Source organism: Pieris napi, chromosome Z, assembly GCF_905475465.1.
Source record: "Pieris napi chromosome Z, ilPieNapi1.2, whole genome shotgun sequence".
NCBI lineage: Eukaryota > Metazoa > Arthropoda > Insecta > Lepidoptera > Pieridae > Pieris > Pieris napi.
Window position 1 is genome coordinate 9,302,425 of NC_062259.1, and position 23,901 is coordinate 9,326,325.

The window sequence follows — 23,901 nt, forward strand, 5'->3', positions numbered from 1 at the left end:
CACACTGAACCACACGCTACTGCGCTTGCGTATTATCATTCCTCATGACCTCTTTAAATTTATATGTTCCTGGTTTTAGTGAACAGAAATTCTCAGGTTGGCTCGTATTCCACCCCTACAAACTTCACGCTACGCCCTACCGCACGCCACTGCGCTTGCGTATTGGCATTCCTGACAACCTCTTTAAATTTATACGTTCCTAGTTATCGCGAATGAAAATATCTCAGCCCCAGTCTCGTATTTTACGTACCCGCTACAACTTTTTAAGCCACGCTGAGCCACAAACCACTGCGCTTGCGTATTATCAATCATTCTCTACGACCTCTTTCAATTTATATGTCCCTGGCTTTCTCGAATGGAAATTCTCAGGCTATGGCTCGTATTCCACCCCTACAAACTTCACGCTACGCCCTACCGCACGCCACTGCGCTTGCGTATTGGCATTCCTGACAACCTCTTTAAATTTATACGTTCCTAGTTATCGCGAATGAAAATATCTCAGCCCCAGTCTCGTATTTTACGTACCCGCTACAACTTTTTAAGCCACGCTGAGCCACAAACCACTGCGCTTGCGTATTATCGATCATTCTTTACGACCTCTTTCAATTTATATGTCCCTGGCTTTCTCGAATGGAAATTCTCAGGCTATGGCTCGTATTCCACCCCTACAATCTTTACGCAACGCTGTACCGCACGCCACTGCGCTTGCGTATTGGCATTCCTCACAACCTCTTTAAATTTATACGTTCCTAGTTTTCGTAAATGGAAGTTCGCAGACTAAGGCCCGTATTCCATCGCCCTACAAACTTTTACGCCACGTTGAGTCACAACCATTGCGCTTGCGTATTATCGATCGTTCTTTACGACCTCTTTCAATTTATATGTTCCTGGTTTTCGTGAATGGAAATTCTCAGGCTAAGGCCCTTTCTCCACTGCTCCGGTCCGGCGTCGGATACCGGAATGAGTCATGAGAAAAATATCGGAAGGCCGAATTGCGCATCTCCACTATATCCGATCCGACAATAATCGATACTTGTATATTTATCATGCAACACCTATATTAACTAAAACCCAAATACTATATTTTATTAAAAATCGTTTGTTCTATATTCTGAATATTTTATTGCCCTGGCAAGTTTATTACTTTTTTTTATATTGTCTATCTTAAAATATTATAATCTACTTAATAAATAGTTCACTAATATACCATAGGTATATAAATATAAATAAATAGCAACATAATTTGGTTTGGTCCAGGTTATCCAGATTCTTTCAAATTAAAGGAACTATAAATAAACCTGTGAATATTAATTTATAACCTCTTTGATACTTGGATATACTTGGACCGATAAAACACCGCGTTCCGATCTAGCAAGTTATCGGAACGTTAAAAACCGGTTGCCGGAGTAGTGGAGAAGTACGTAAGTACTTTTGTGAGTTTCTAAATCGGATCGGTAATTAACGTTTGCCGGACCGGAGCAGTGGAGAAACGGCCTTAGGCTCGTATTCCATCTCCTATTGTGTTATCTAAAGCTGGCGGCTTCAACACATTTACACTTTGTACTCTCAGCGCGAGGCGTGACCTCTCACTGAATATGCATCATGAAGACAGTCCGTCTCTCTCGCGCTCGGTCAAGCTTATTAGTATAAAAGAGAAAGAGAGTTTTTGTTTTGTGTTTGCTACTGTTTATACATGTTAATCTATTTTCTCATTACTTTGTCTGTGATTGTTTACTTATTTGGTTGGAGGTTAGAATACTTAGAAAAAAATGTCTTATGAAATAATTGGTTCCGGCAAAACATTTTGACAACCTTTTTGAGGGAATAAACAAATTGCAGTTCAAATTGAAGGAAGTTTGTTGAGCTAGATGGAGCTTATGTCGAAAAATGAAAAATTATTTACACGAACTACTCTTTCACGTTCTTGGTCGGGCTTAAAACTTTTGGATTCACCCTCGCATGCACATAATATTTATATGTATTTGACACATTTTTATTTATTTACAATCCACCCAACCTTACTAAAAACCAGAATAGACTAAATATAGCTACTGAGTACTGAGTACTGTGAACGCGCCAGCTTTCGATAACCGACCTTACTATACCAACTTTTAAGCCACGCTGAGCCTCAACCGAGTTACTTACTGCGCTTGCGTAAAGACATTCCTCACAACCTCTTTCAATCTATAGGGTTAGGCTTTTGCGAATGTCTAACCTGTATTGTATTTTTACAAACGCCACGGTAAGCTTCACTCACAAACACAGCCCCACTTACTACTTCTTAAACACTGAAAATGTTTAGAATTGGCCAGTTAAATTGCTTATGAAAACTATTGGCACTAGAACTCTTTGGTAACCTAATGTAGTAAAATATTGCATTCATTTGTCATTTGTTTTTTTAATTTGAATTGGCGGCAAATCTAAAACTCTTGTTACACCTTAAAATGAACCTAAGGCGACAAAATTTTCGGTCAATGATTTATTTTGACCTTCATTGTAGGCTTACTTAACAACAAAGCTTTGATGATAGGGTGCGATTAGCATTTCTAAATGAAGCCCCATCTCGTGCCACTATTTAAAAATGGTGATTAACGAGTTTAAGCGTGATCGTAGCAATCTCAATGATGATCCGCGTTAGGGACGTCCTTTAACAGCGACTACTGATGGTTATCATCAGTGCTGTGCGACGCGTGATAGAGGAAGATAAGAGAGTGACCAATCAGCAGTTCAAAATATTACACGAATCGTTAGGCGTCAGGAAGCTTTGTACCGGATGGTTTCCCCATACTTTAACCGACGACCAGAAACACCTTCGCATGGACTGATGTCGCCAAATGTTAGATAAGTTCAACTCAAATGATGTATTTGACATCGTCACAGGTGATGAAAGCTAATACATATTATTGCTACGAACCTAAAACAAAAGATAAAATTCGAGGTGTTCGCTTAAAGAGCCGTGAAGATGCGGCTCGTAAAGCGTACGAAAATGCCATGCAAAGAGACCCCTAAGGAAGAATGGGCCCCACTGCTTTTCTCAGTGGTTCTATCGAATGCTACGATGTGTAGAGAGAAACGGAGATTACTTCAAAAAACAATAAAAGTATAGGCAACTTTCTACGTTAAACCGTTTTTCATATTCTATACATTTTCAGTGTGTACTACTTCTGCGCATGCGTAATCCAAAATTCACCGCATAATATCTTTAATATTATACGTTCCTGGTGCCGGTGCGGATACAAATTGTCAGCCGCAAACTTGTTTTTAGCCCGCGGCGGCTTCTGTCTATCTACTATGAATATTTCATAAATAAAACCCACCCTCCTTGAAATTGGGGAAAATTAAAAAATATGAGTGATAAAAACATGTTTCAATAGCCGAATGTCCATCATTACAAGTTTTCGCTAGACTTTACTGGTAACTAAGTTTTTATTTTTCCAATTATAATTGAAAGTTTATTAAAAGACACTAATTAATGACATTTATTTTAAAACAGAAATATAGTAATAACTCATACATTACGAGTACTAGCTTAGGTATAAAATGTTATACAAAATATACGTAGTATAAAATTAGGAATACTGTAAGGATAATTTTTTTTTATTATTCATGTGCTTTACAAAGATTATTCAATTACGAAGTTAGATCAGCACATGTCAATATAACCTTGTTATTGAATATTATAGAATGTCGCAATAATGTCGCGTCATAAATCAATAAGTATTATATACTTACTTTATTGATTTATTACTATTTATATTTAAAGATTTTAAAAAAAACTGTGCAATTGAAAATATTTTTTTTTATTCTCTTACAAAACTTTGTTATTCTTATATAAAATAGACCAGATTTTTAGGATAATTAATTGGGTATTAATTTACTTCTTCCAAAATGGTAAAATACGAAATTAAGCGAAAAAACTGGCCGTATGTATAACAAAAGAAAAGCAAGCTAGAATGCGAACCTTCCCTCTTTAGTGGAATTTTAATTTGGTCAAGTGTAACTACAATAGATTTTCATTTAAAATATACTAAAAATAACATAATTACAAGAATCAGTATCAAATAAAACGAGTGAATGCTATCCTAAATAAACACTACCAAGAAACTGACTTTAATCAGTTAAAATAATGCACCACTAGATGGCGCTGACGGACTTAAATAACGCGCTATGGTTGTTATTTTTAAATAGCTGAAACTACATAAACTATTATAGTAAGCGGTACTTCCATCTGAAAAAAAAAACCGAGTTATTCCTAGGGAAGTGACATTCTGCATAAAAAAATCGATTTTTTATTAATCAATTATTTTTTTTGAATTAATTTCAAATAAACACCCTAAATATTTTATTTTTCATGTTTTTTTTAATTGAAAATAAACAATAGAATTTATGAACACAAATTAAAGTTTAAGAATAATCAAACTCGAAATTAACTCTCTTGTAACTTTTCTCAAAATCTCGTTTTGATACATTTTATGTGAACTTTGATAAATGCTGAGTGTATGCCTTTTCAGTAGCACATTGCAGTATTTTTGTTGTATTTTTAATTGTATGTAGTCTTGTGCTGCTGAATAAATTTATTTTACTTTTAAATTATAGTGTTCCATTCAAACTTGAGTTTTTGTAAAATTAACTGGTTTTATCATCCTTTCGATTTATTACAAAAAAACATCAAAGTATCGAGTATATCAAGACATCATCAAAGCATCGGATTCAATGTATCGCATTGTAATACATGTATCGTTGTATATCGAATATCCCTAATAGTTAGAGGTCCGGGTTATAAAAGACCAGACATAATGTCGGGAGGTGGCAGATAAAAAATCGACTATGATTAATTTTCAATTATAAAAATCGCGTAAAAAAATCGATTATTTTAAATATAAAAATCGCGTAAAAAAAAAGAGTTTTTTCTTTAAAAAAAATCGATTTTAATAATTTTTTTTAATAATCGATTATTTTTTCACATCCCATCCACACTTACTCCCTAGTCGCGCCTAAAGAAGTTTTACTTCAAAATAACTTAATGAAGAATTTAAAAATGACAATTTGAAAATTTCTAAGACTTCGAAAACAGGTGTCGTGCGGAAATTAGCATCATGCCATGCTACGAATGTAACGAAATTATGAATAAAAACAAAATGCTACGCGCTATTAAATGCTACAAACTTTTACCGCGTTGATTGATATCCAAGCCACCAGCCCCTAGCTACTTACTTACTGCGCCTGCGTAACGTCACTCGTTAATACCTCTTTTACTTCATAAGTTCTTAGTACTCGTGCGGATGGAAAATCTCTGCTTCCAAATCCGCACTTCATCCGCAACGGCTTTATTTATCGCATAGAGAGAAGTTGTTAAAGTTTTGATAGATGATAAATAAAATTGAATATTTGAAAAATATTCTAAAAAAATAACAATATTTTTGGACTACGACACAAATAAATCGACGTTTTAAATTTATTGTATCCTTAACAAAAAATGGTTATCGAAATATTTTTTACTTTGAATTAGAATTTAGATTTAGGGAGTAAAGTAGATAAATAATAAAAATATGTTATTATATTTTATTCCTTGGTAAATAAATACAACTAATAAAAAATGCTTTAATTAGCAGACGTTAAAATTATTGTAAATTTTTATTAAATTAATATAGCGAAAGTTTTATAATTCATAACCATAATTAAATGTTTAATTTTTATTTACTACATAAATCCCTCAATTTTATTTATACATTCAGAGAAACTTTAGAATTTCAAATAAATATACCTACCTAATTAATTTTAAAAGCAGATGTTGGTGTTAAGAATATATCAAAAATTATATTATTTACTTAAGCTCAATTTATAAACAGGATAATTAATGTATTTGTTATATAATAAATAAACTTATCATTATTTCGAACATGTGAAGTTTGAATTTTCGAACTTCTAACTTATTTCGTGGCTGGAAAGGTTTGAACTACGCATGTCTGAACCATGAACATGCGCATTATAGCCTTTCATCTCCTCGGTATATCTGAAACTCTGGTACAGTGTAGGCACAACATCGTGGTAGGCACAACATCGTGGTAGGCCTTTTTCGTAAAAAAAATTTCTAGTTTAAGCCCCAGTTTGGAATGTGTGCTCGCACGAGCCACGCTCGGAGACACGAAGTACGTGTACAAAACAGCTGCTAAACCGGAACCGCGTTGCCATACCGAAGGCTTCAGTTTATTACGATCATTTTAAATTATGTGTTAAATAATAAATTTAACTCGTGTTTAAAATTCACGAGTATAGTTCCTTTGAGTTATAAGAAATGAGAAAATATAATTTGCCAAAAAGAATTCAACTTCTACAGAGATATTGTATTATGTTTAAAACTTTTAGCGCGTTGATTGATATCCAAGCCACCAGCCCCCAGCTACAAACTGCGCCTGCGTAATGGCACTCGTTAATACCTCTTTCACTTCATACGTTCTTAGTACTCATGCGGATAGAAATTCTCAGCACCCAAATCCGCAATTCACCCGCAACGGCTTCATTTATCGCGTAGAGAGAAGTTTTATAGTTTTGATAGATGATAAAATTAAATTGAATATTGGAAAAATATTCTTAAAAAATAACAATATTTTTGGACTACGACACAAATAAATCGACGTTTTAAATTTATTGTATTCTTAACAAAAAATGGTTATGGAAATATTTTTTACTTTGAATTAGAATTTAGATCTAGGGAGTTAATAAATAATAAACATATGTTATTATATTTCATTCCTTGGTAAATAAATACAACTAATAAAAAATGCTTTAATTAGCGGATGTTAAAATTATGGTTCATTTGTTCTAAATTAGTATAGCGAAAGTTTTCTAATCCATAACCATAATTAAATGTTTAATTTTTATTTACTACATAAATCCCTCAATTTTATTTATACATTCAGAGAAACTTTAGAATTTCAAATAAATATACCTAAGTAATTTTAACAGCAGATGTTGGTGTTAAGAATATATCAACAATTATATTATTTACTTGAGCTTAATTTATAAACAGGATAATTAATGTATAAATTGTTATATAATAAATAAACTTATCATTATTTCGAACATGTAAAGTTTGAAAGTTTATTTTCGAACTTCTAACTTATTTTGTGGCTGGAAAGGTTTGAACTACGCATGTCTGAACCATGAACATGCGCATTATAGCCTTTCATCTCCTCGGTATATCTGAAACTCTGGTACAGTGTAGGCACAACATCGTGGTAGGCCTTTTTCGTAATTTTTTTTTTCTAGTTTAAGCCCCAGTTTTGAATGTGTGAGTGCACGAGCCACGCTCGGAGACACGAAGTATGTGTTCAAAACAGCTGCTAAACCGGAACCGCGAGACCGAACGCTACAGTTTATTACGATCATTTTAAATTATGTATTAAATAATAAATTTAACTCGTGTTTAAAATTCACAAGTATAGTTCCTTTGAGTTGTACGAAATGAGAAAATATAATTTGCCAAAAAGAATTCAACTTCTACAGAGAAAATTTATTACGTTTAAAACTTTTAGCGCGTTGATTGATATCCAAGCCACCAGCCCCCAGCTTCTAACTGCGCCTGCGTAATGGCACTCGTTAATACCTCTTTCACTTCATACGTTCCTAGTACTCATGCGGATAGAAATTCTCAGCTCCCAAATCCGCAATTCACCCGCAACGGCTTCATTTATCGCGCAGAGAGAAGTTATACAGTTTTGATAGATGATAAATTAAATTGAATATTGGAAAAATATTCTTAAAAAATAACAATATTTTTGGACTACGACACAAATAAATCGACGTTTTAAATTTATTGTATCCTTAACAAAAAATGGTTATCGAAATATTTTTTACTTTGAATTAGAATTTATATTTAGGGAGTTAATAAATATTAAAAATTTGTTATTATATTTCATTCCTTGGTAAAAAAATACAACGAATAAAAAATGCTTTAATTAGCGGATGTTAAAATTATGGTTCATTTGTTCTAAATTAGTATAGTGAAAGTTTTCTAATTCACAACCATAATTAAATGTTTAATTTTTATTTACTACATAAATCCCTCAATTTTATTTATTCAGAGAAACTTTAAAATTTCAAATAAATATACCTAATTAATTTTAACAGCAGATGTTGGTGTTAAGAATATATCAACAAATATATTATTTACTTAAGCTCAATTTATAAACAGGATAATTAATTTGTATTAATATTTTTGATTTTATTTATTTTTAATTGTTTTTATTATTACTTTGTAGGGTAAGAATATTGTAAATACTGTATTATAAAATTAATTATAAATGAATAATAAATATAGATATCAAGATAAAAATAATTATAAATAAACTTATCAATATTTCGAACATGTGTCTTTTTTTAAGTTTGAAAGTTTATTTTCTAACTTCTAAAAAGTTGTTGAGATTGGTTGTTTGTGGCTGGAAAGGTTTGAACTACGCATGTCTGAACCATGAACATGCGCAATATAGCCTTTCATAGTTGCATCTCCTCGGTATATCTGAAACTCTGGTACAACATCGTGGTAGGCCTTTTTCGTAATTTTTTTTCTAGTTTAAGGCCCCAGTTTATTAATTTTTATTGCTTAATAATACCGATTATGATTAATCTTATTTATTAGGATACGCCAAGAAACCAATTTTCTTGCTTCACGCTGCTCTAGTAATACCGAATGTTTTGGTCAAACCGACACTAGAAGAAATCCAAGAGGTTTTAGTGTTGGCCGGAAAACACATATCTGGACTATCAAAGGGGGTTGCACAGTGGACCGGTGGCAAGTCAACAAGGGTAGGATATATGTATTTCGTTAAAAGTACTAATATTGTTAATCATTTATAAGCTTGGTAAATTCAGAAGGATACTATGAACAAAGTTTTTTCAGTTCAGTTATGTCTGCCACGTCGTTAAATGTTTTAAAATATAAATTTGTTTACATATTTTATATTATACTCAAGTAAAATACGTTTAAATTTGTAACATGAATATATTTAATATTCTCATTTTAGCCCTCAGCTCATCGTACAGATTCAACTCAGGTCTGTCTAAAAACTATTTGTAGCCCTAATATATTTTGTCATAACTTGATATGGTTTCTACATTCGTTTGTTCTTTTTCCAATTTGTGGTGTTGAATGTTGTGTCTTGTCTATTATTTGCACTTATTATGTGACCTGACGGTGAAATCGTCTGCAATTCAACCTATGCTTCAACGCTTTATTTCTTTGTTTGCTTACCACTTGGTGTGCTATATCAATTCCTTTGTAAATACACAACCATTGTCTGTTGAATTATTTGCTGCACTTCCTTCCGTATGCACGCTTGTACATTCAGGTTAGTTGGAAGAAACTGACAGGTCACCAGTCCAACCAGCTACTCCAAGTAGTCACAAAGCTTGACGAACAGGTTCAAACAGTGGCGCCAATGAATGTCGCCAAATCTATGAAAATGATAGATGCAGCCAAAATGAGGAAGAAGAAATATTACCGCTTGGAGTCGGAAGAGAAGCCAATGTTTCCATTTCAACAGAAAAGCTTCTATAGCCATGTTATGGAGAACAAAGAAATTATAAAGACGTTGACTTTGCTGTCTCTATGTACACAAAATATTAAAACGGTACGTTGAAGTCGGAAGTAATAGAATATAAGTTAGTAACTTGCAGAACTATTAACTATTTCTATTTTTATTTTCTATTTACATTCTTCTTAAATATATATTTCAGGAGCTAAATACATTAGTGAAACGTTGGCGACCGTATCATTACTTATGGAAATGTGAGAAAACCTTACGTCAACTTTTGTCCTGGAATTTAAATGATTTTGAACTTGCTCTAAAAAGACACAGTGAACTCGAAATAAAATTGGCTACGGAGCCGGACATTCTAGTTATCGGAAATTGTCTAGCAGTGTCTACAGAAAAACTAAAACTGGGACTAATGACTGAACTAAAAAGTACGTGTTTATGTTAAAGCAAAGTTTGGAAAATTAGAACGTTAAGCGATTACTTTATTTAAAAAGAAATCAGTGGCGCTACAACCTTTTAGGCCTGGGCCTCAGATTTCTGTTTCTGTTTTATGATAATTTTCTTGTTAATCTAAAAGGCAAGTCAGTGTCAGCCTCCGGTGTCTGATACACGCCGTCGACTTTTTCCTTCATCGTTCGAGCGAATGTTAAATGCGCACATAGAATTAAAGTCCTTAAGGCACTAGGCCGACACTGCTCTGATTAGTTTATTATAGGATCTAAAATTTCTGTTGTTGTTGGTGATTAGAGGACAGTCCTGAATCTGCAGTAGGTTTGACAATCGCGTGCCAAATTTGGCCTAACATAAGTTCTTCATTTTTAGCCGTCCGTAATAATAAATTAAAATCCCTAATTTTCTAGATGGTACCCACCGAATAAGCCAAGCAATGCGTAAAAAGTACAAACGTGAAATGGATTATGTCTATGCTATAATGAATGATTTAGAACGTAAGTTAGAAAGGCCTATACGAGATCTGGATGACGTCAGAACTGTAATGGAAACGCTAAAGAAGATAAGAGAACAAGAGGTTGATATGGAGCTAAAGATCGATCCTGTAGAGGTAATCACATCAAAGAAGCGAATATTTCAAGATATTAATTTATCTATAAAAGTTCTAAATAGGCGTAGGAGTGCATTTTCTACTCTAATATATTCACATATAAACCTAATTAAAATTTTAAAAGTATTACCACTGCGATACTTAGAAACTTTTTGCTCTTCTAATATCTAGTGTACTAAAATTATAACTTAGTACGATGGACTCAATATTAATAACACTTACTTTATAAACATCACGAACAAAAAGCAATTTTTTTTTGTTTAGTTTCAATTTCGATTTTAGGAATTACCATTTTGATTTTACCTATAAAAAAAACGTCACATAACTAAATATAAATTTGGTTTATTACAAAAAATCGTTGTTGTGAGTTTTGTTTGTTTTATTAGGAAGCATTCAACGTGATTACCCGCTACGAATTGGCAGTAAGTAAAGAAGATATGGAGCAAGTGGATAATTTAAGATACTCGTGGCAACAACTTCAAGCGACAGCGCTGGCGTCACACGTTCAGCTTTTAAAGATGCAGCCACAATTCGAAGAGGACTTAAAAAATAACTTGGAAAGGTTTAGAGACGACAATTCAGATTATTGTCACGAGTACAGACATGCAGGTCCTATGCAGTCAGGTCTAACTCCGCGAGAAGCTTCCGACCGTCTGATATTATTTCAGGTATAAATTTAATACCTACCTTATTTGTTAAAAAAACATTGCTTGAAATGCATTTGTTTTGACACATTTATGCGCTGTCTTTGTTATTCAATATTTAGCAAGGATTCGTCTTCCAATTTATACGCCATCTTTGTTTACCGCTAACTCGTTTACGGGTTTCAGTTTTAAAACTTAACGCAACTTAAAACAGTTGCATATTATTTCAGGCATAAATTAAACAAATTAACATTTTTAACCTAAACAGGCTTCAATTAATATCATCCGGCTATTTCTCATCGAACTATTTATTTGCCAAGTAAGATGAGAGTGAGGAGGGCAAAACATTTAACAGCTACTTAACGCTTATAAGTAGGGCGTACGATCGTTCAATTCAACAGATTAAATTTTTAAACATATAGACGCGTTTGAGATTTGCATTTAACATACAGAACAACTTTTTTGATCATCTGATATTATAAGATTGTTTTATTGTTACAGAATAGATTCGATGGAATGTGGCGAAAATTACAAACATATCAAAATGGTGAAGAATTATTTGGACTTCCTCACACAGAATATCCTGAACTTGCTCAAATAAGAAAAGAACTTAATCTCCTCCAAAAATTGTATAAACTCTACAATGACGTGATTGACAGAGTTAGTAGTTACTACGATATACCATGGGGAGAAGTGAATATAGAAGAAATCAATAACGAACTTATGGAGTTCCAAAATCGATGCCGAAAGCTACCAAAAGGGTAATATAATTAAAACTATGTATGTGTTCTGGAATTTCTGTTGCACGGTTTTATGTGATGGTGAAATGTTCTTTAATTTTACATGCGTCAACATTTTACTGACAAAAACAAAAATTACAATATGAAATGCGTGGAATAAGTTAAATTTAGAAATTATTCATACCTTTTTGGATTATTGATATTTTCTTTTTATAGTCTCAAAGAATGGCCTGCTTTCTACGCGCTGAAGAAGACTATAGACGACTTCAATGATATGTGTCCACTTCTTGAGTTAATGGCCAATAAAGCTATGAAGCCTCGTCACTGGCAACGCATAATGGAAGTAACTAAATACAATTTTGAACTTGATAACGAAGACTTTTGCTTAAAGAATATATTGGAGGCTCCCTTATTGCCCAACAAAGAAGATATTGAGGTAAACTTTTATTAATAATCCTAAACCTACACACATTCTAAGATAAAGCGTTAGGCCTAAAAACGGCCAACATATTTATTATAACCCATATTTCCAGGTTTGATTATAGCGCTAACAATCTATAATTTCCAAAAACAAAATAAACTTAAACTAGACCTTATTGTTTACTTTAAACATTCATCATGCGGTTAGAAGTGTTTTAGTGGAAGTCTCTCATACTTTCAGGATATTTGTATATCAGCAATGAAAGAAAAGGATATCGAGGCAAAACTAAGACAGGTGACTAATGAGTGGTCGGTCCATGAGTTGACTTTCCAAACGTTCAATAATCGAGGAGAGCTTTTACTTAGAGGAGATACCACCGCAGAGACTATTGGTCAGCTCGAAGATAGTCTTATGATATTAGGTTCCTTATTGTCTAATCGGTAAGATGAAAAGATATTAAACTTAAAAAATCTTTATTAATTCGTCCTTACCATATCACAATAAGTGTCCTTAATGGTTTTTACCAATTATGTCAGCCCTCGGAACGTCTAATTATGTAAATAATGTAATAATACGTTTAATATGTAATACGATTATTGTTTGTGATATTTTTAGTTACAATGCACCATTTAGAAAACAAATACAACAGTGGTTATATGATTTACAAAGTACAAATGAAATACTAGAACGGTGGCTATTAGTACAAAATATGTGGGTGTATTTGGAAGCTGTATTTGTGGGTGGTGATATAGCAAAACAATTGCCAAAGGAAGCAAAACGCTTCTCTAAAATTGATAAATCTTGGCAAAAGATTATGCAAAGGGCGCATGAAACCCCTGGCGTTGTGTCTTGCTGTGTTGGCGATGATTTACTTAGACAACTATTGCCACATCTACAAGAACAGTTGGAGCTTTGTCAGAAGAGTCTAAGTGGTTATTTGGAGAAAAAACGAACAATGTTTCCAAGATTCTTCTTCGTGTCAGATCCGGCGTTACTTGAAATTCTTGGACAAGCATCAGATTCTCATACTATACAGAATCACCTTTTATCTATATTTGATAATATTCGATATGTAAAATTCCATGACATAGGTATTGTATAAAATTTTATCATACATTGAAATAGTAAAAATTTAGAAATCAAAGAGATTTGCTGACACTATATTAACATGCAACTTAGCTTCGTAAATATATCGTATTTACCTTTAAAACTTACTTATTTTTGCTGAACAAAATGCAATAAAACATACATTATTATTTTCTAATAACTGTCTTATATTTTTAGAATACAACAAGATGATATCGATAGTATCATCAGAAGGAGAAGAAATCAAGCTTGAACGGCCTGTTCGTGCTGAAGGCTCTGTTGAAACGTGGCTCACGTCTTTGCTTCAATCTGCTCAAAGCAGCTTGCATTCTATCATAAGAAACGCCGTGTCACTCATAAACGATCCAGTCTTTAACCTTCTATTATTTCTGGATAAAATGCCTGCGCAGGTAATATATATTAATTTTTGACCATTAGTAGGAATGGTAAAAACAAACAACATTCATTTGTTGTGTGAGTTATGCTTATGCGTTTAGCCTTTACCTTAAAGTCTCACAGGTCGTCGTTTAGATGCAGAAAATGCGCCAGTGACTTTTTATTTTATCGAGTAATAATTAATGTAAGGTAAAGGTAAATATCGTGAGGAGTATTTAGACTCAAAAATCGTATATCTGTAGCCAGAAGGCTGATCACCAACTACATACATAGTTACATACATAGTAGATACCAAGGCTAAAGAAGTATTTTTTTTAAACACAGATATTATGTATATTGTATATACTCGATATTTATTTCGGATCATCTGAAAAATTTATAAAATATTGACACACATGATTTATACTTTTACGCTGTTGCCTGAAGACATCCGTTTCATTCTCGTCTTTTACCAGTTTTTGTATTACACCCTGACTGTATTTGGTAGTAGTAAAAGTATTGTTTTTACTGTTGATAACAATGAACACTTCATTTATAACAAATACAAAGAAACTTAAAAATTATTACACAAGCTAGATAAGAGTGAAGAAAGCGGTTTCTTCCAAGCAAACCCGACTTAGGACATAATAATAACGATTATTCTTCATCATGTTGCAGATTGGCCTTCTTGGTATTCAAATAATTTGGACAAGAGACGCAGAATTGGCCTTAATGCAGGCCCGACAAGATAAAAAAATTATGTTGGAGACAAATAACAAATTTCTCGAGTTACTCAACACACTTATAGATCAAACTACTCGGGATCTTACTAAAATTGAACGTATTAAATTCGAGACACTCATTACCATTCATGTGCATCAAAGAGATATTTTCGATATGCTGGTAAGCTTCTGTTACAACTATCTTAAAGTTACTTTATGAATATCGTTACTAGAGATATATTAAAAAGGAAAATTATAAACGGCTTAAATATAAGTGTCTTTCCTCCATGATTTTGTTCCCGTTGGAGTAGAGACTCTTGGGCCCTGGGGTATAAGTGCACAGGTGCTAATTAAAGATTTAAGTTAGCCCCTATTAGATAGTATCCATGATCCTAGAGATTAGATAGATTCTTCGCTCAACGAATAAGTATCGCAATACAGTGAGGATAATACAATGCTGCCAGCGTTAAAAGTACCATAGAGACCAAACTTTTTAAATTTATAATTGTTATTAGTACTTAATAGTATTGTACAATGTACATACTGTATATTTGTGTACCAAATCTACAAACATTCGTGTTCCCATTAGATTGCTTACTTACTAATGCTGAAAAGAGAGAAAAGAGTTACCTAGGAACCAATTTAGTATAGTTTTCAAATTAAAATTGGTGTATTTAAATAATCTTAACGGATGTAACGCAAATATATTATTCTTTCAGTGTCGACTCAACGTTCGTTCAGCAAATGATTTTGAATGGTTGAAACAGTGTCGGTTTTACTTCAAAGAGGACGTCGACAAAACTTGGATATCTGTGACCGACGTTACATTCACTTACCAGAATGAATATTTGGGCTGTACTGAACGTCTTGTTATAACACCTTTAACAGACCGGTAAAGTTTACATTTTGGTAATATATTTTATTGCTTCATTTTAAAGGTAAATCTTCATATGACATTTGCATGTTGTGTATAGTACACCTTGCGGTATTTACACATTTCATGAACACTTTTAGTATGCTAGTATTCTTATTACATTTTACTATTAAAATTACTTAATTAAATTCCTACCGGTTACCGGTACAGGTTACCTGATAGATGTCGTATTATAATACACTAAGACCGACCGTATGTAATGCAAGTATTGAATTTTTATGTGTGTTCTAGTTTTAAAGCACTTGTGTACACAAGTGCTTTGAAGTGCTAAAGCACAAGTGCTAAAGAATTTATCTATCTATCTAAATGTATGCACGATTGACCTAGTTAGAGTTTAAGTGCGGAAACTGAGTCCACCAACTATCTATAAAGGAAGCATTATTTCTTAGCGAGGCATGAGGTTTCTTTTAAGTTAGTAGAGCACTTACCAGGAGAGCAAAACTCGGAGTGATATTAACAGACTCAACAGGAACCCTAGAACTATTATGTGTGCTACTTGAATTCCAATTTATTGTGCTCTGATGATAAGTGCTCCGCTAACTGCACAGACGTTCGGTTTAATATTAAAACATTAATTTTACCTTCAATTAACAAGCAAATATTTTAATAAAAGTTGTCTTTTAAGTTATTATTATTCTATTCTATACATTTAATGTGGAACGAATTAATTACAGATGCTATATAACACTAGCTCAGGCTTTAGCCATGAGCATGGGTGGGGCTCCATGTGGCCCAGCGGGAACAGGCAAAACAGAAACAGTGAAGGATATGGGGAAAACACTCGCTAAATACGTCGTAGTTTTTAACTGCTCCGACCAAATGGATTACCGGTAAATAGTACTTTTATTACGATTTTCACACGTTACAATCCCGTGACCATCATTGACACTTCTATTGATAGAAATTTTCACTTTTATCAACACGGTACCAGCTGCTCATTAAAGTATTTCCAAATCAATACGTCAGGTGCTTGATAATATGACGTAAAAATTGTTTGTAAGCACTCGCCAACCTGCGGGCTTTATTTACTTAATATCTAATCTTAAATAGGCTCTAATTAATATATTTAGTATGTACATTGTATGAAGATGAATAATCAAATGCTTTTAAGGTATTCTATTGCGTTTTATCGAATTTAACGCATCATTTGTATATTCAGGGGTCTTGGTCGAATATACAAAGGTCTCGCTCAATCTGGATCATGGGGCTGTTTCGATGAATTTAATCGCATAGAACTACCAGTACTTTCCGTGGCTGCACAGCAAGTAGCCGTAGTTCTTGCTGCTAAAAAGGAAAAGAAGAAAACGTTTCTATTCACTGACGGTGATATGTCAGAGATGTGCCCTGAATTTGGCATCTTCATTACAATGGTATATAACACTTATTTCCATCTCATATCATACACATGTATTGAACCAGCCTCAACCGTGTGCAAGTGTCCTTCTATAGAAATAGTTGATAAGCAATAATATCTGGGTTTAATTATCGACAAAAACATGCACCTATGGAATCAACACATAGAATACATCTGCGATAAGCTACGACAGTTTTACGCACAAATAACAATACTCAAACATATCCCATTTAAAACCAAACTTTCCTTTATAACGCGCTTTGCGAGTCAGTCATTAATCACGGTCAAACTAGCTACGGCAGAACTAAGAGAGAAGAGAGAGAGATACGTAGGGTAAGTAAACACTGCAAAATACAGCCCACAACAGAAAAACTAAATAAATGTCTTCTGAGAACGTTGAGGTATTTGCTATCGTGGCTAATAAATGAACTACCCAGTCAGTTATTAGATAGCAAAATGTTAACCAACAAACACACAAACCACAGTGGTTTTCTAATAACAATAAATATAATCTATGATTATTTTAGATTTGTTTACCTTACGAATGGTGTAATGGTTACTGCCTAATACAATTAGCATCTTAAGAAACTGTTACTATTTGTATATGGTTATTGTTGTTATTAAGTGAACAATAACAATGTTGCCTGAATGAGTAAATTAAGTTTTAATTTTATTTGTAACTTAAGCTCATTTGTTTACCATGAAGTCGAATGCCGAAGCTCCAATTGTCAACAAGATGAGCTGGATAAACGAAAGAGGCATAGAGACGATTTATAACAATACTATTATAGATTGCAGTTTATTTTTCATTTTTTGTTTGACCAGAATCCTGGATATGCGGGTCGAAAGGAATTGCCAGAAAATTTAAAAATACAGTTTCGAACTGTAGCTATGATGGTTCCCGATCGACAGATTATTATCCGTGTTAAACTCGCTTCGTGTGGTTTCTTAGAAAATATAACGCTGGCAAGAAAATTCTATACTCTTTACAAGTTATGCGAAGAACAACTGACAAAGCAGGTAACAATTTGTATTCATATTCATATAATCAATAGAATGATTCATGTGAGGCTTTAGATTCACAGTGCGGTGTTGGCATTCACGGAGCATGTGGCCTAGTGGTTTCAATGTGCGACTCTCATCCCTGAGGTCGTAGGTTTGATCCCTGGCTGTGCACCAATGGACTTCCAGTCTATGTGCACATTAAACTTAGACCCAAAAAGTCGACTGCGTGTACGACAGGGACAGAAGGCTGTTCATCTACTTTCCTATTAGAAAAAACAAATGATCACGAAACAGATACAGAAATCTGAAGCACAGGTCTAAAAGAGAATATCACTGGTGTTTTTTTTTAATGTGGAAGATTACACTCGAGCCGTTGAGCCCTATGTTTTTGAAGAGATTATACTACACTATACACTATAAAAACTAAGCCTAGTCTATGTTAGTATTTTGTTTTAAATTAATAATGGTTAATAATAAAAAAACAATTGGCAGGTACACTATGACTTCGGTCTACGTAATATTCTGTCCGTATTGAGGACACTAGGAGCTGTTAAGAGGGTAAACGCAAAGGATAATGAAAGCACCATTGTTATGAGAGTACTTCGAGATATGAATTTATCAAAACTCATAGATGAAGATGAACCACTTTTTATATCCCTCGTTGCTGATTTGTTCCCAAATCAAGTAATTGAGAAAACAACATATCCTGATCTCGAGGAAGCTATAAGAAAACTAGTTGATGCTAATGGTTTAGTTTACCATCCACCATGGGTGCTGAAAATTGTTCAGGTATATAAAATAATTATTATCATAATGATACGTGCGTCTGATTTTCTTGTATATTACCTTTTTCTTTGGTGTATAGCTATATGAAACGCAGCGAGTCCGCCATGGTATAATGGTATTGGGCCCACCAGGTGCTGGGAAAACTACTTGCATACATACAGTGATGAGTGCCCTATCGGAAACTGAAGACCCTCATAGGTACACTCATGTATTTATTACTCAATGCTCAGTTATTTAGTTCTAAACTTTAACGCTCGAGTGCTATATTTTAATTCCATTAGAGCCGTATATTTTTAAATAGTAGACAGTTTAGATAATCATTATTATCTAGAGTCCTGGATGCAATAGTGTTTTAAATTTGCGTTACGTTTTTAAATTACGTTTCCTATGAATATATAACAGTACATAAGTTACATATTTATGATATTACATGAACGCTAAACTCTAATTGTTGAGAAAGTCCTATATAGATATTAGATATATATGTTTAAGAGATAATTGATAATGATTAGACATCGGATTATATGCACTATCAAAATGCCAAAATATGCATGCAAATATGCACTAAAAAAGGGCGAAATATGCATAAAATATGCACATTAAAAATGCAATTAGAATAAATAAAACTAATAATTTATTACATAGAATTAATTAATAAACTTATTTATTATAATTCTTGTGACAGTAAACAATAATATATTTTTCCAAGTTTTCTTGAGCAAACTTGTGACGTTTTCACTTAATATTAATTTATAGGCTGAAAATGACCTTCTAATGACATTCTACGTCAACTGACGTTACCGGACAGAACTTAAAATTTGGCGCCATTTCTGCAGAGACCTCTTCAGGCAGACTTTGTCCGGTGCCGTTGATAAACGCGTCAATTTTCTTTATCCCTTCAAAGCCAGGGTTTTTATACAAAACTGCATTTAATTTGCCACGAACTTTTTGCGATAGTGAACTCGGAAGGGCGTTACTCTGTTCAATAATTTTTTCTATTGTTTCCAAGGACTGGCATAGAGGAAAGTTTTTTGTTTCTAATTTCTCAATCGCATCAGGTATATTACTGAAATGTGTTGAGATAATAGCAATATTTGCCAAATCTAACTATTGAAATAAGCACTATCAATGAAAAAGTACCAAAATATGCAATAATGCTGTAAAAATAGAATTATATGCTTTTGCATATGCAAACATGCAAATGCATATAATCCGATGTCTAATAATGATCAATAATGTTTTATTAACAGGGAAATGAGGATGAATCCAAAAGCAATCACTGCATCACAAATGTTTGGACGCTTGGACGTCGCAACCAATGACTGGACCGACGGGATATTCTCAGCTTTGTGGCGCAAAACATTAAAAATTAAAACTGGTGAACATATTTGGCTTGTTTTAGATGGGCCAGTTGACAGTATATGGATAGAAAACTTAAATTCGGTGCTTGATGATAACAAAACTTTAACTCTTGCAAACGGAGATCGCTTAACCATGTCTCCAACTTCAAAAATAATATTTGAACCCGAAAACATCGATAATGCATCTCCTGCAACTGTTTCTCGAAATGGTATGGTATATATGAGCTCATCTGGCTTAGATTGGGAACCAGGTATTATGTTATTCATAAATTGGTGATCTTTATTTTAATATGTTTATTAATGTTTCATAATTTATCTTTACAGTACTAAACGCCTGGCTTAAAACAAGATCTGTCCGAGAGAATGAAGTATTTAGTACATTGTTCGAACAAACTTTTCCAAATACATATACGTGGTGTACCCAAAATCTTATCTTTAGTATGCGGGTTCTACAAAGTAATATCATATCACAAATGCTCAACCTATTGGAAGGTCTCGTTCCTCCACAAATAGTAGAAACCGAAGAACCATCCGCTAGCAAATCAGTGAATGGTGATATGGAAGATGACGAAGAAAAAGAAAAAGGAGAAGAAGTACAGCTTTACACACCGGAACACTTACATAAAATTTATGTATTTTCCTTAGTTTGGGGGTTTGGATCGCTTCTAGAAACAGGCGACAGAATTAAATATGATAAATATATTAAAGCAACTTATAAAGAAATACTTGATATTCCGAAACACCCTCATAACAAACCGAGTATGTTATTCGACTTCTATGTTAAACAACATGGAAAGTGGGAGTTATGGGAAGATTTAATGACAAATTATCAATATCCTGATACAGCCACTCCAGATTATGCGAACATTCTTATTCCTATAGTTGATAACGTTCGGATTAATTATCTTATTCATTGCATTGCTAAACAAGGCAAAGCAGTTTTATTACTTGGCGAACAGGGTTCTGCTAAAACGGTTATGATGAAAGCTTATATGAAAAACGCTAATCCAGATCAATTTATGGGGCGCTCATTTAATTTCTCTTCGGCTACAAGTCCTTATCAATTTCAAAAAACAATAGAGAGTTACGTAGAAAAACGAAGTGGTATGACGTTTGGTCCACCGGGGGGCAAGAAAATGTTAGTGTTCATAGATGATATAAATCTACCTCAAATTAATGAATGGGGTGATCAGATTACGAATGAAATAGTGCGCCAAACTATGAGCATGGGTGGATTTTACAGTTTAGAGAAACCAGGAGATTTCACAACTATTGTCGATATTCAGTTTTTAGGTGCCATGGGCCAACCTGGTTAGATAATTGTTATTACTTCATGTTTATTTTCATACCTATTACGTTTACAATGTAATTGTTAATTTTAGGTGGTGGAAGAAATGACATTCCAGCAAGGTTGAAAAGACGTTTCTCTATATTCAATTGTCCTTTGCCAAATAATGATTCGATAGACAAAATATTTAAAGTTATTGGAGAAGGACATTACAACGCTAAGCGAGGTTTTACTGCAGAAGTTCGATCGCTTATTAAAAAAATAATTCCTTTGACACGTGAACTTTGGACACGAACAAGAATAAATTTACTGCCAACACCAGCTAAATTTCATTACGTCTTTTCTTTGAGAGACTTATCACGAGTATGGCAAGGTATGGTTGGTACTTTGCCTACTGTTATAGAGTCTGAAAAGTGCTTAATGCTTCTCTGGAAACACGAATGTTCCCGAGTTTTCTCTGACAGATTTACACATCAGTCCGATAAAGATTGGTTTAATAAAGCTTTATATGATATTGCTGAAGAAATTCTGGGTAAAGAATATAAAAAAATGATGGAAAAAGACCCTGTTTTCGTAGACTTTATGAGGTAATAAAATGATACGCAAATTATACTTACTTAAATTATAATTTACAATTGTTAAAAACATGTTTATAAGTTTATTATTTTCTTATCAGAGATGCGCCGGAACCAACGGGTGAAGAAGGCGAAGATGCTGATATGGAGTTACCAAAAGTATATGAGCCTGTGTTTGACTATAGCGAACTACGAGATCGATTAGAAATGTTTTTATCACAATTTAATGAAATGGTGCGAGGATCCGGAATGGATCTAGTATTTTTCCCAGATGCTATGCTGCATTTAGTAAAAATTTCACGTGTGATCAGACACCCTCGAGGAAATGTAATGCTCGTAGGAGTAGGTGGGTCAGGAAAGCAGTCGCTAACAAAGTTATCTACTTTTATAGCCGGATATCGTTCATTCCAGATAGCGCTCACTAGATCATATAATGTGGGTAACTTTTTGGAAGACTTAAAACTTTTATATCGGTCATGTGGAGTACAAGGTAAAGGTACGACATTTATCTTTACTGACCTAGACATAAAAGAAGAAGGATTTTTAGAATACTTAAACAATATTTTAAGTTCTGGTGTTATATCAAATTTATTTACAAAAGATGAACAACAAGAAATCATATCTGAACTAACACCTATTATGAAAAGGGAAAACCAAAAACGTACGCTCACAAACGAACTAGTAATGGAATATTTTTTAAACAGGACCTGTCAAAATTTACATGTAGTTTTGTGTTTTTCGCCGGTAAGTATAATTCAAATGTTTTCGAACATAGAAAATGTATTTATTAGTATATAAGTACGATGATGTCTCTTTTCTTTCAGGTAAGTGAAGCATTTCGTTACAGAGCTATGAGATTTCCGGCTTTAATATCAGGTTGTACAATAGACTGGTTCCAGCCATGGCCGAAGGATGCCTTAGTATCTGTCGCAGATCATTTCCTAGCAGACTTTGAAATAGAATGTAGCAAAGAAGTTAAAAAAGAATTAGTAACAGTACTTGGAACAATACAAGATGTTGTTTCCACAGTTTCAACAGAATACTTTCAAAGATTCAGGCGATCTTCACATGTAACCCCAAAGTCATATCTAAGTTTTATTGGGGGATATAAAACAATTTACCAAATGAAACAAAAAGAACTAGGAGATGGAGCTTTAAGAATGGATACAGGTTTAGAGAAATTACGAGAGGCATCAATATCTGTAGAAGTATTAAAAAAAGATTTAGCTGTAATGGAACAAGATCTAGCTTTAGCTTCTGAAAAAGCAGATCGTGTGCTATCTGAAGTAACGGAAAGGGCCATGCAGGCTGAGATAGTAAAAAACCAAGTACAAGTTGTTAAAGAAAAAGCTGAAGCTTTGGTTGCATTTATCGCAGAGGAAAAAGAAAAAGCTGAACGTAAACTTGAAGCAGCTAAACCTGCCCTGGAAGAAGCTGAGGCTGCTTTAAATACTATAAAACCAGCACACATTGCTACTGTGAGAAAATTGGGTAGACCTCCACATCTCATTATGAGAATTATGGACTGCGTTTTGATTTTATTTCAGAGGAGATTACACCCAATCATACCAGATACAGCAGCACCGTGCCCTAAACCATCTTGGGCTGAGTCTTTAAAGGTATCTACCTTTAAAGACTCAGCCCAAGATGGTTACATCTGTATAATTTATAAATCTAGATCAAGTTATTATAAATTAAAACATTTGTTTTGTATTTTAGATGATGGCAAGCACAACATTTTTACTTCAATTACAAAACTATCCCAAAGATATAATCAACAATGAGATGGTAGAGCACCTCTTACCATACTTTGAAATGGAAGATTACAATATGGATACAGCAAAACGTGTGTGTGGTGATGTTGCTGGTTTGTTGTCGTGGACCAAGGCAATGGCGTTTTTCCATAGCGTAAATAAGGAAGTTTTGCCATTAAAAGCAAGTCTTATGTTGCAAGAAGCCAGGCTTAAGGTAAGGCAAATCTTTTCATAAACTATATATATATATAATAGTCAAG

At 33.6% G+C, this 23,901-nt stretch overlaps 1 protein-coding gene across 1 annotated transcript in view; it reads left to right on the forward strand.

Moving 5' to 3' along the window:
• The window catches only part of LOC125062188 (dynein axonemal heavy chain 5), a 46,482-nt gene that overhangs the window by 18,030 nt on the left and 4,551 nt on the right, over positions 1-23,901 (forward strand). Inside the window, 23 exon segments of the mRNA XM_047667900.1 lie at positions 8,639-8,805; positions 9,348-9,629; positions 9,736-9,964; positions 10,397-10,596; positions 10,983-11,264; positions 11,742-12,001; positions 12,197-12,416; positions 12,642-12,841; positions 13,017-13,492; positions 13,686-13,897; positions 14,541-14,765; positions 15,304-15,476; positions 16,193-16,348; positions 16,678-16,888; positions 17,698-17,892; positions 18,370-18,666; positions 18,743-18,861; positions 19,914-20,275; positions 20,349-21,335; positions 21,407-21,899; positions 21,989-22,631; positions 22,712-23,506; positions 23,607-23,855. Coding sequence (XP_047523856.1) covers positions 8,639-8,805; positions 9,348-9,629; positions 9,736-9,964; positions 10,397-10,596; positions 10,983-11,264; positions 11,742-12,001; positions 12,197-12,416; positions 12,642-12,841; positions 13,017-13,492; positions 13,686-13,897; positions 14,541-14,765; positions 15,304-15,476; positions 16,193-16,348; positions 16,678-16,888; positions 17,698-17,892; positions 18,370-18,666; positions 18,743-18,861; positions 19,914-20,275; positions 20,349-21,335; positions 21,407-21,899; positions 21,989-22,631; positions 22,712-23,506; positions 23,607-23,855 — 7,433 coding nt within the window.